The 12,703-nt window shown below is 40.9% G+C and overlaps 1 protein-coding gene across 2 annotated transcripts in view; it reads left to right on the top strand.

Moving 5' to 3' along the window:
* Sqor (sulfide quinone oxidoreductase) overlaps nt 1-9,828 on the top strand; it is a 45,226-nt gene extending 35,398 nt beyond the window's left edge. The window contains exons 7-10 of one of the 2 annotated variants that reach the window (XM_040746194.1): nt 3,706-3,889; nt 7,891-7,958; nt 8,245-8,423; nt 9,523-9,828. In XM_040746194.1, the coding sequence (XP_040602128.1) occupies nt 3,706-3,889; nt 7,891-7,958; nt 8,245-8,423; nt 9,523-9,580 (489 nt within the window). In that variant the 3' untranslated portion in view covers nt 9,581-9,828. Of the gene's footprint in view, nt 1-3,705; nt 3,890-7,890; nt 7,959-8,242; nt 8,424-9,522 lie in introns of those variants that run through there. The other variant, XM_040746196.1, reaches the window with a different exon arrangement.
* The last annotated feature ends 2,875 nt before the right edge of the window (nt 9,829-12,703 follow it).

Consider the following 12,703-nt stretch of genomic DNA (forward strand, 5'->3'; position numbering starts at 1 on the left):
GCGATCTTTCCATTTTCTGGTATCTTCTTTAATTTTTTTCTTTAAAGACTCAAAGTTCTTGCTGTACAGGTCTTTCACTTGTTTGATTAGCTTATCCCCAAATATTTTATGTTGTTTGTGGCTATTATAAAGGGTGATGTTTCTCTGATCTCTTTCTCAGCCCATTTATCATCTGTGTAGAATAGAGCCACTGAAGTTTTTGAGTTAACCTTGCATCCTGCCACTTTGCTGAAGGTGTTTATCAGCTGTAGGTGTTCCCTTGTAGAGTTTTTCGGGTCACTTATGTTATGTAAACTGTCATATCATCTGCAAATAGTGAAAGTTTGACCTCTTCCTTTTCAATTTGTATCCCCTTGATCTCCTTTTGTTGTCTTATTGCCTTAGCTACAACTTCAAGTACAATATTGAAGAGATATGGAGAGAGAGGACAGCCTTGTCTTGTTCCTGATTTTAGAGAAATTGTATTGAGTTTATCTCCATTTAGTTTGATGTTAGCTGTTGGTTTACTGTATATTGCTTTTATTATGTTCAGGTATGTTCCTGTTATCCCTGATCTCTCCAGGACCTTTATCATGAAGAGGTGTTGGATTTTTCCCGCATCAAGTGAGATGATCATGTGGTTTTTATTTTGCAGTTTGTTTATATGGTGGATTACATTGATAGATTTTTGTATGTTGAACCATCCCTGCATCCCTGGGATGAAGCCTACTTGATCATGGCGGATGATTTTTCTGATGTGTTCTTGAATTCGGCTTGCTAATATTTTATTGAGTCTTTTTGCATCAATGTTCATGAGGGATATTGGTCTGTAGTTTTCTTTCTTAGTTGTGTCTTTGTGTGGCTTGGGTATCAAGGTAATTGTAGCTTCGTAAAAAGAGTTTGGCAATGAACCTCCTGCTTCTATTGTGTGGAACACTTTGAGGAGTATTGGAAGGGCTGGATTTGTGGATATGTATTGTTTAAATCTGATTTTGTCGTGAAATGCCTTGTTTTCTCCACCTATAGTGATTGAAAGCTTTGCTGGGTATAGTAGTCGGGGCTGGCATCTGTGGTCTCTTAGTGTTGGTAGAATATCTATCCAGGACCTTCTAGCTTTCAGAATTTCCATTGAGAATTCAGGTGTGATTCTGATAGGTTTGCCTTTGTATGTTACTTGGCCTTTTTCCTTTGCTTCTCTTAATATTATTTCTTTATTTTGTATGTTCAGGATTTTTACTATTATGTGGTAAGGTGACTTCCTTTTGTGGTCCACTCTATTTGGTGTTCTGTAGGCTTCTTGTACTTTCATTGGCATGTCTTTCTTTAGGTTGGGAAAGTTTTCTTCTATGATTTTGTTGAAAATGTTTTCTGTGCCTGTTAGCTGGGTTTCTTCACCTTCTTCTATACATATTATTCTTAGATTTGGCCTTTTCATGGTGTCCCATATTTCCTAGATATTTTGTGTTAGGGATTTGTTGGACTTGAGATTTTCTTTAGTCAATGAATCTATTTCTCCTAGTGAATCTTCAACGCCTGAGATTCTCTCTTCTAACTCCTGTATTCTGTTGGTTATGCTTGCATCTGTAGTTCCCCATCGTTTACTTACATTTTCTAGCATTCCTTCAGACTGTTTTTTTATTGTCTCTGTTTCAGGTTTCAAACCTTGCACTGTTTGAACCATTTCTTATAATTTTTGGTTTGTCATTTCTTCCATTTCTTTAAAAGATTTTCTCATTTCTTCCTTTGGGGTTTCTATCATCTTCATGAAGTTGGTTTTTAGGTCATTCTCTTCTGTTTCATCTGTGTTGTGGTGTTCAGATCTTGCTGGTGTATGGTCCCTAGACTCTGGTGGTATCATATTGTTTTTTTCTGTAGTTGAATTTGTTCTTGTATTGTCGTCTTCCCACTCCTTTTTTCAGTGGGTACAGATGGGGTCTCTTCCTTTCCTGGTGAGTACGGGTCCAAGGTTCTCTTCCAGTGGGTGCAAGCAGGTCCAGATTACTGACAGGTCTCTTGGTCGGTGCAGATGGGTCTCTGACATTCCCTCTCCAGGTGGGTGGGAGCTCTGCCCTTTGCAGTCTGCACTCTGCCTTCTGTCCTGAGTGGGGGTGGGCTTAGGCAAGCTCTCTCAGTAGGCTCCTGGTAAGTTGAGCTTGCTGCAGTTCCCAGTTCAGGAGATCTTGGAGAGGGCAAGCAGAAGAAGTGGGGACCAGGAAGGGAGCCTGGAGCTTACCTCTGCCCTCTGCCCTCTCTCTGCCTTGGGTCGAGTGGATGCTGTCTTTGACCAAGTTTGTAAAGTAGAAAGATACTTGTGTCACTTTTGAGTGATAAGATTTCAGCTCTTAGACTGTGACTATCAGAAAGCCCACTGAAGGCTTCCAAGTAACTGCTCTTAGTCCTGAATCACCCAGACAGCTTTTCAAATGTTCTGATTCCTGGGTCTCCATGACACAGGTTTTGATTAATTGGTCTGGGGTGTCGACCCAGGATGGCTGAACACTGACTTTCAAACTGCTGTATGATTCTCATGTTCAACTAAGGCTGACAAAAGACATGCAAGAAAATGTGTCCTAAAGCCTAGTAATCTTGGATACTCTCTCTACAAAGTGTGTCAACTGATCCAGGTTTCTCTATGCTCACTGACAAACAGACCTGGTGTCAGGGACCCATGTCCTCAAAAGGCCCCTCAGGATACAAGGTTGAAGAGCACTCAGCATTTGCAACACTTTTCTGAGATTAGGTTATCCTGTGACAGACCATTTGAATAAATACAATTCAGCCTTTTGATTCCTGGCCCTCAGTGATTGCTGAGTCTACATGAGGGCACTGGGCACTGGAGGCTGTTGAGATAGTCTTAATGTGTTAACATTTTTACCCTGATGAAACGTGAGTATTTGAGTAAATGTGTCCTGAAGCAGACATGATAATACATTGAAGATGTGACAAGGAATTGTGGAATAAAATGAACAAGACATGACCTACAAAAAAAGTGGAAGAATATTACATAAATAAAAAGTTGAATGAACAAATGAATTAATGAATGAAAGCCTCAGTACAGGATCATCAAGGACAGCCTTCCTTTATATGTCTGGGGAAAGAAGACACATCTCTGTAGTCAGCATTGCTTAATAAACCTAAAGCTACACAAGATCCCTCTTTACTTCTCCAAGGTGTCAGAAAATTTTATTACTCGGTTTGCCATATCATGTTGATGACTGGCACTTTTCTTTATGTGTTTTGAGAGCTGAGTCTCATTTGGGAGTAATATTCTTAACATAATATTTATAACTTTCAGAAACTAAACATCTTCCAGAATATAATGGAAGAACCAAATCCAGACAGTGAAAAGTTGAGAGTTGAGGGTCAGAGAAAGATGGACAGTACATGCCACTCCTCAATTTTTAGAAAAAAATGGGAGTATAGGTGGATTATTTCAGAGTATTACTGAATTCTGTTTCAAAATATTGTGTTCCCCCATCTCTTCTGTTGAAGTGACATGGCCTCAGTATAGGCAGATCATATCAACCTGAAAGGACAGCTGCTTAATTTCTCACCATCCTCCACAGTAACATGTAAGGTCTTAGAAACTATATGGATTGGTATAATCACTAATGCATAATGCTCCCTGAAGCCATTGTGATGTTCAAAATGAGGAAGATAGAGAAAAGCTAGTGGGCTGTAGAGACATCGAAAAGATGAAAATTTGGATGTGTTTGTTTTGTGTAGTATGAAATGCTTCATGTCACACCACCTATGAGCTCACCAGATGTCCTCAAGACAAGCCCTGTGGCGGATTCTGCTGGCTGGGTAGACGTGGATAAAGACACTCTGCAGCATAAGAAATACCCGAATGTGTTCGGTATTGGGGACTGTACCAACCTTCCAACCTCAAAGACTGCTGCTGCAGTAGGTAGGATAACCAGCTCTGATTCTCCTTTCAAACTAATGTCTCCTCAAGGTTCCATCAAAACAAGAACAGAGGTCTAGCACAAGCTTTCCTAACAATAATTTTAATAATATTATATTCAATAATGGAAAAAAACTTTTGTGGTTTAAAGATGACTTTGGCTTCTCCAAGGCAGAATCAAGTCATTAACGAACCAGGTGTCATGTGGAGAAGAAAGTAGCTTTTAAGGGATTTGCCAAAATACCCAAGCTGTGTTCTCACCTGTCATAGAGACTGTAGTCAGAGCACGAATGACCTAAAAGAGGGGGACACTTTCCCTGCTCTCTAAGTTCTATTTTTTCCTGATTGTCATGCTTACATCTCTGGTACTCTTGGCCCTTAATACCGGGCAGGTTGCCTATTTTTCTTCTGCCTAAACCACTGCAAAGCTAGGGAGGCATTTGTTTCTCTAGGAAACACATGCAAGTCAATGAAAGCTCTCAGACCAGAAAATTGTTCTGTATAGACAAGCACAGTGGAGCATGCCCTGATTGGTACACGATTAAGGTCTCAGCCTGGAAAACTAAATTTCTTTACCTAGATGTTCTGTACTAGCAGTGATGGGAAGAATTGCCTTTTAGATTCTGTCCTCCACAGAGAGGAGCTGTCTTCTGTGGATGCCATAAAACATGGACCTCCTTGCTGATGGGGTGGCAGTGTTTTGTGTGAATTAGACACCTGTGGGATGTGGTGTGTTACTTTCGTTTTCTAAACATTAAGAAAGACTTTCTATGAGAGCTACTGAGTGTCTTTTTCATTATCAATGGTATTTACCTCCCATCTCTTTAATTTTAAAAATCTCAACTAATGAAAATATTGAAAAAATACATATTTGATTTACTACTCCTTATATGTTTGTATGTTCTTTTTATGAGTCATTTGAAAGTAGTTGAGGCACCATGACATTTTGCCTCAAATACTTTAACCTATCTCTCCTAGAAAGAACATATTCCTCCATATCTACAGGACCTTTATTTTGTCTAAGAAATTTAGCATTAGATAATAAAACCGTCTCACATGCAATCCAACTGCTATTTTCTTGAAACATCCATTGTAGCCTGAGATTAATTTGTCCTGTCTTCTGTTATGCTGGAGTTCATCACTTGGTTGGGGTGGTGGTACCTGCTGTTGTTTTCTTTCCTTTAATTTTTTTGCCAGCTGTTTGTTTCATCACAAAACATCGTTTTTAAACATGTAGTGACGTTTATTTATTTGCCTATATATTTTTTTCATTCATTTACGGGAGTGCACTCATGGAAGTCAGAGGACAGCTTGTAGTTGGTTCTTTCCATCCCACACATGGGTTTCATGGAAGAGATCGAAAGCTTAGCTCCTCTTGTCATCTTTGCCTGCTGAGTCATTAGCATGTTTTTCTCTCGGTAATTATGAATAGTGTGTGAGGCAACGCTTTGAATTTATATCCACATTACAAGTATTTCTGGGATGGAAATACCTGTTATGAGAGGCTCAGATTCCCTGGATTTTAGCCTGTGCCAAACAGGGAAGTATGAACCCAGTGCTTCAGACAGACAGATTGAACCAGAGTTATCTAGTGAAGCCTTACTTTCAGCCCTGCCATCCATCTAACCAGCATCTATGTTCCTTAGCCATGTAAACAATATCCCCATTGTTTTTATATCTGCTTTTCTACAAACCATGTTTTATTATATGATTGCTGGAAAGTCTTGCTTACACTTGGGTTGTTTTACTCAACGATTTTACAGAACTGTAGTAAATACTCATCTTTGTCACTTCACATGACACATGACACATGACACATGCTTGTGTCTTTAGTGTCTGTCTTAGGGTTTTTATTGTTGTGGAGAAACACCATGACCACGGCAACTCTTATGAAGAAAAGCATTTAATTGGGACTGGCTTACAGTTTCGGAGCTTTAGTCCATTATCATTTTGGTGGGACACGGCAGCATGCTGGCAGACAAGGTGTTGGAGAAGGAGCTGAGAGTTCTACATCTTGATCCTCAGGCAGCAGGAGACTGAGTACTGGCCACAGCTTGAGCTTATATGAACCCTCAAAGCCTGACTCCTAGTGTCACACTTCCTCCAACAAGGCCATAACTCCTAATAGTGCCATTTCCTATGGGTCAAGCATTCAAGGACCTGAGTCTATGGGGCCCAGACCTATTCAAACCACCACATATCTAAATAACAATGACCCCATCTTTCCCTAAGAATTTCTCACTAGCTTCCCTCCCCAAGCTCCCTGAATGCCCTTGTGTAATACCTGCACATAATCCTCCTTGGGCCTACTTGCCTCCCAGCCTCTGTCTAGACCACTGTAAGCAAGGCCATGTCTGACACACAAAAAGTGGCTTCCCTGTGGCTTATGCTTCTTTTCTCGCTTCTCAACCACGAGACTCTTGGGCAAAACAGAAGGAGTCTGTGATAGAGGAAAGAAACACAGCTCAGGTCTGCCCACCACACTCACCCTTTCAGCCTTGCTGTTCGCTGTGACTACTTCCAGGCTCAGTCTTGTTGCGGTGGCACCTAGGGCCAGCTTTTCTCCTTTGCTGTTGAGCTTGGCACTCTGTGCCAGGGTCTCCTCGCATATTCTCAGTGTGGTTTCCAAACTCCTTATGCCCTTGGTAGTACCAGAATTCCCCGAAGAGAGGGCAGGTTCTTTGCAGATGTTACTGTGTCATTAATGAAGGCAGTCATTTAATAACTTCAAGTTGTTTGCTTCTAGAACAAATAAAGTCATCTATTTTTATTTGAGTGCTAGTAAACTATTGCTTTTCTGACAAAATTAGTCTGTGGCCTGTCTTTGAACAACTGGTTATTCAAATATGATTTCTGCAGATGAATATTTGTTCAGTTCAATGGTAGTTCCCCACTTTTTTTTTTACTCAATCTCAAAAATATTCCATTGTTCTATGAATGAGAATTAGTAGACCTACATCATAAATAGTTTTTGTATTGTATCAGAAAGTCTTTCTGTGGAATTGTTTTTTTCTCTTCACTCTTGCCATATAGACATACATATACATGTCACCATACACACACACACACACACACACACACACCGCATATATCTATATTATCTATCATCCGTCTATCTATCTATCTATCTATCTATCTATCTATCTATCTATCTATCTATCTACCTATCCATCAACCTACCTACCTTCAGTCAGGCAATACTTAGAGAGGAAACTATTTATCTTAGTGGGTATGCCCCAGGCTTCCAATCTGGGCTGTCTGTGGACAGGGACACAAGGTGCCATATAATATGACACCCAGACAAAACTGATAGCCACCAATCCCCAGGAGTGGGGGGAATATGATTGGGTAGGGCCATTCTTATCATCCTGTTGGAGAGGGCTGGGTCCTTAATTACAAACTAGTAGTGACAGTTGTGTGGCCTTTGATGAATTGAGGGCCCCTTCTGATGGTCAGAACTTCAAGTAAAGAAAAAATCACACTCAACTCACAATCCAGAGAAGTAGTTCTCAACCTTTGGGTCATGACTCCCTTATGGGGGTTAATGACCCTTTCACAGGGATCACCTGAGACCATAGGAAAGCACAGATATTTACATTATGATTCAAAACAGTAGCAAAATTGCAAGTATGAAGTAGCAATGAAAATAATTTTATGACTGGGGGTCACAACGTGAGGAACTATATTAAAGGTTCACAGCATTGCTGGGCTGTTGGTGGCACATGCCTTTAATCCCAGCACTTGGGAGGCAGAGAAAGGCGGATCTCTGTGAGTTCAAGGTCAGTCTAGTCTACACAGTGAGTTGCAGGACACCCTCCAAAGCAATACAGAGAAACCTTGTCTCCAAAAATCAAAAAAAAAAGAAAGAAAAAGGTTCATCATTAGAAAGGTTGAGAATTGCTGTTATAGAAGCATGGGGATGGAATCACCATTAATTTGTTCATATTAATGTTATATAAGTTTTCATGGAAAATCTGAGGCTATTACTTTCCATTCTCTTATAGCTGCCCAGTCAGGAGTTCTTGATAAAACAATTTCTTTGATTATGAAGAATCAAAGACCCACAAAAAAGGTATGTATGCCTATAGGAATTACCGCTTCATTTATCACCTCTACTCCTGTATGAAAGGTTTGTTCTTCCACAATTCTGGCACTTTCTTATTAGTTTATCCCATGTGGGACTTTAATTTTTGTCTTTAGTATTATATTTCATTGCATAATTTGCATTTTTCATGGTCCAAAAAACCAGAACACATACACACACAAAGAAAAAAAATGAAGTCACTCATCAAATACTAAATTAAAGTCTCCATTATTGCTATGGCAAAAAGTACTTCTTGCTCATTCTCACAATTTAGTATGATGGCTATACCTCGTGTCCGCTGGTGACTGGCTACGACCGTGTGATTCTTGCTGAATTCAACTACAGTGCCGAGCCTCTGGAAACCTTCCCCTTTGATCAGAGCAAAGAACGACTTACTATGTATCTCATGAAAGCTGACATGATGCCTTTCCTGTACTGGAACATGATGCTGAGGTGGGTGCTATTTCTGGGGCCCTTCCAGTTTCTACTCAAGCTAGTGGGACCTACTCTCTGGTGCCATTCGTCAAGAATTGCTGGTAGCCCTTAAAGGACTCCCGAGCCTCAGCCGTACTTGGGGAAAGTTTGCAGCATCTCCCATTGTGGTGGGATGCCCAGTCTCCTCTTCATTTGTGAGAGGAGTCAAATCATCTGTCTCCATCCTCTATTCTCTTTTCTTTTCCAGCTAAATTAGATATATAATAATGCTAATGATAATACTATAATAAAAACCATTTTCACATGCCACACACTTTCTAATCTGCTGCCTTCCTTTGGTTTTTATTATGTTCAAGAAAAATTAAAAGTAATTAAGAGAACAGAGATAGATTCCTGTTCTGATTTAATTTTGAATAATGTTTCTACCACTGGCTAGCTGAGCAAGTTGATTAGATTATTTTTAGTTCCTTATCTGAGAAATGAAAATAACATTAAGGAGATAATACATGCAGAGGCAGACAATGGTAGGTATTCAATAAGTAGACTACTACAAATTAATAAGTCTTCATCTTTGCTAAAAATAAATATTCTTTGACTTTTCTAGACATATATGGGATTGGTAAATCAGTATATCTACATCAGTGGTCATTAGTCCAGGATGATTTTTGAGGACGTTTCCGCAGTATTTGGAGACATTTTTGGTTGTCATAACTGGAAGGATGCTGTTGACAGCTAGTGAGCAGAGGTGTGGGATACTGCTGTGCACAGGGCCACCCCTGTGATAAGGAACAACCAGGTCCCAAGTGTCAGTGATGTTGAAAGACTCTGCCCTCTTTTAAAGTCATGAGGTAAAGCAAAGCAGACAGCAGTATTCGTGTAGCAGCTGCTTCATGGGAGTCAGCTGAGTTGAGTCAGTATACTGGGCTCACATAGCAAGTTCAGTGTCAAAGCTAGGACTCACGGTAGGCTGTTCCAGTCATGATATTCTTTCCACCTCAGTAGACACATTTCGCTTTATGTGTTGCTAGGCATCTCCTGTGACTTCTTGTAACATGGTCTTGGCTGATGTCACACTACTTCTCTTGTCTCCATTACCTCTCTGTGTTGTTTCTTACAGAGGCTACTGGGGAGGTCCAGCCTTTCTGCGAAAGCTGTTTCATCTGGGCATGAGTTAAGGATGGCTCAGAGCTTGCTCTCCTTGGATGGCTTCTGAACAAAAATCACAGTTACTGATTGACTATGATGGACAAGAAGGACTCAGAACCCTGTCCTGTAAGGAATTCCTTACTGGATATGGTGACCTTTCTAGACCTCTGAGTAGCTATCATGTGGACAGCCTGGAATGGGCTTGATTCTTTGGAGATACTCAAATGAAATAATGGACTTCTATTTTCTAAATAAAACTTTGTCATTGATTGGCTTATATGAGAAAGTAGCTTGACTAGGAGGGATGGGAATCCGCAGCACTTGGGAGAAGAGGCTGGCGCTGGTGGGAAAGCTTTCTTGTAGTTTACCTCCTACAGCTGGCACTAGTTTACAGAGACTGAATCACTGAACAGAATGATCCCACGACATTGTTGCAAAGACTGTCACAGCCCTACACACTGCTGCTTAGAATTCCTGCCACAGGAGTCAGCACAGAGATCTGAGAGTCCAGATGTCTCCCCTTGGGTGCCTCAACTGTTAGAGTTGTGTCTGTGCTTTTACAGCCAGTAACAGGCACTGTGGTTACTAATCTTTGCCAATTCTTTTGGATATACGGTCCTCTACTGGGCAGTTTTGGCTCTGGGAGCCCTATCAGCTTGGCCAAACCTAAGGGTTTTCTTTTCTTTCTCTTTCATGGGGGTACCATCCGCATCTTAGTCTGAAGGCCAGTCTTACCTCCTTCACCTTCCTTCTCCTCTATCATGCAGAAGATTCCTCTTCTAAATTTCTTGTTAACCTAGTTCTCTTACAGCACCCAAGTTTTCCTGAGAGCTTACATACACACAGTGATGTTGGACGTGAAGAATGCCAGTGGATGTGGTAATTATGGGCTCAGTTCAGTCCCAGTTTGCCCAATAAAGAGTGGTGAGTTTGCACTGGAAACAGTTCCAGTTTGCTTGAAGCTCAAAATGATTTGCTCCCAACCATTTGATTGTAGATATTTAGTTTCAGTCCGTCTAGAATTTTAAAGGCATGTATGTTTCATATTTATAAGTGAGTTAGATTTTTGTAACACTTAAGAATTTAAACCATTTTTATTTGTTACCAAGTCTCTCTGGGTGTCTGGAGTTCTCTTTATGACTCTAGAAGCCTCATTTAGACATTTATTCTTTCAAAAATATTTACCAAACACCTATCAACTGCTAAGTCTTGTTCAGCTTGGGGATGCAGTGAGGAACCAGAGTGATAAGGACTCTGCTCTCATTTTTGTGCCCTTTGTGATAGTGTCTTTCCTGGAATGCCAGGGAGCATGCTGAACTAGACATGACTTAATTTGGGAGGATGAACACCAACCTAGCAGGAGGTCCTGAGCTGATACAAGTGGAAGACTTTCTCTGGAGTTGGCCATGCATCAGTCACTTTCCTGCCCAACACACGTTCTGGGCCAGACATCAGTGGCAGTCATTTCACTCCCCAGATGTCCCAACTTGGACAATAGTCCAGGACTGCTACCTGATTGTGCTCCCAGGATGGCCAAGCCATGCTACCCATGGTGCTCATACCCATACCCAGCTTGCAACACACAAGCAATGGGAGAAAGCTTTGTCCTGTCAAGGTCTCTAGCTGAGTCAGAGAAGCCATGTGTTCTCTTGGAATCCCTGCAGTCTGCCTGTGTACTCTTCACAGGGTACAGACTGTGAGTTCACTCCACACTGTTCTTCACTATAGGCTCCAGGAAGACCTGGGGATGATTCGGAAGGGATTGGCTTCCTGGATGTGGGAAGAAATGCTAGTAAGAATGGAGCATGATTCCTGGTAATGGCTGAGTCTCTTGGTAGAGGAAATTTGAAATCCTTTGCAGACTTAACACAACTTACTGGGTCTACTTATGCTAATGGATTTGGAATAAATCCTCCAAGCAGGGAACTGCTTCAGAGATCATGTATACGAAGTAACTTACTGCCACTGCTGCAGGAACTGTGGCCCTATTGGTCTGCACATTGGTCTCCAGCTTTTATTTCCCAAGCTGGAAAAGAGAACAACTGTGTTCAATCCTAGAAAAGCGTAGCGTTTGAAACCTCACTTTATTTACAAGTATGGGACTGGTTAAAGGACAGATTGTTTTTGGAATTGTCTTTAAATTAGGAGCAGGGGGTAGGAAGAGGAGAGTGAGGCTTGGTGTGGGATAGGGGTGTGGGTTTCTTGGGTAATGTCTTTGGGTGGGACTGAGGCACAGGTTCTGCTGGTAGACATATGCCTCAGATACAATACCTCAGAATCCAGAAGTGACAGCGCTGGGCCTGCTGAACTGGTAAATCCTTTTTACTTCTTGTTTCCTTTGCCTTCGGAGATTCTTCTTTCTGATTCCAAAGATCTGGAGTTACAGATGGTTATGAGCCATGGCATGGGTGCTGGGAGAAGAGTCTGGGTCATCTCAGCCTTGGTGGGTGGTGTGTAAAGTGACGGAATTAGGTCATGGTTTAGGGATATAGGGAGGAGGCTGGACTTAAGTCAGATAGGGAAGGCCAAGGTTTGAGGCTTAGATTTTTTCTTTTGTATAATGCATGTGAAAGTTTTCTCATATTTAAATTTTGTAGAAAATGTAAAGAGCAGAGAGAAAAGGAATAAAAGCGATCACTTTATTCAACATCAAGTAGTGACAGCAAACAGCAGGCAGGTGTCTCTCTTTCAACTTAATATTGCAAACAAGTTTGAGACTGAACAGGTTATATTTAGGAATATGTATGTATAAACATGTAATCTATGCAAGCAACAGCAGTTACTGAAAAAAGAGGCCATGAATTTGAAGGATAGTGGGGAGGGGTGTATGGGAGGCTTTGGAGAGAGTAAAAGGGAAGGGAGAAATGATGTAATTAAATTATAATCTCAAAATAAATTTCAAAACAAATTATTGTTCTTTTTGAGGAAAGTGGTTTTTATAATTCAATATGTAAAAGCAGTTCATGTTATTAAAAATGTATTGGAGAGCTCTGAACTGATTTAATTATTTTTTTCCCTGTAGTTCTGGGAATTGAATCCAGGGCCTTATGCATGTCAAGTAAACATTCTACCACACTGAGCTACCTCCCCGGCTCTCTGATCTGATTTCTCCTTCATGTCCCGAGACCATAGGCTTTAATTCGAGATAGATT

The sequence above is a fragment of the Mesocricetus auratus genome, unplaced genomic scaffold (genome assembly GCF_017639785.1).
Source record: "Mesocricetus auratus isolate SY011 unplaced genomic scaffold, BCM_Maur_2.0 Super-Scaffold_100004, whole genome shotgun sequence".
Taxonomy (NCBI): Eukaryota; Metazoa; Chordata; class Mammalia; order Rodentia; family Cricetidae; genus Mesocricetus; species Mesocricetus auratus.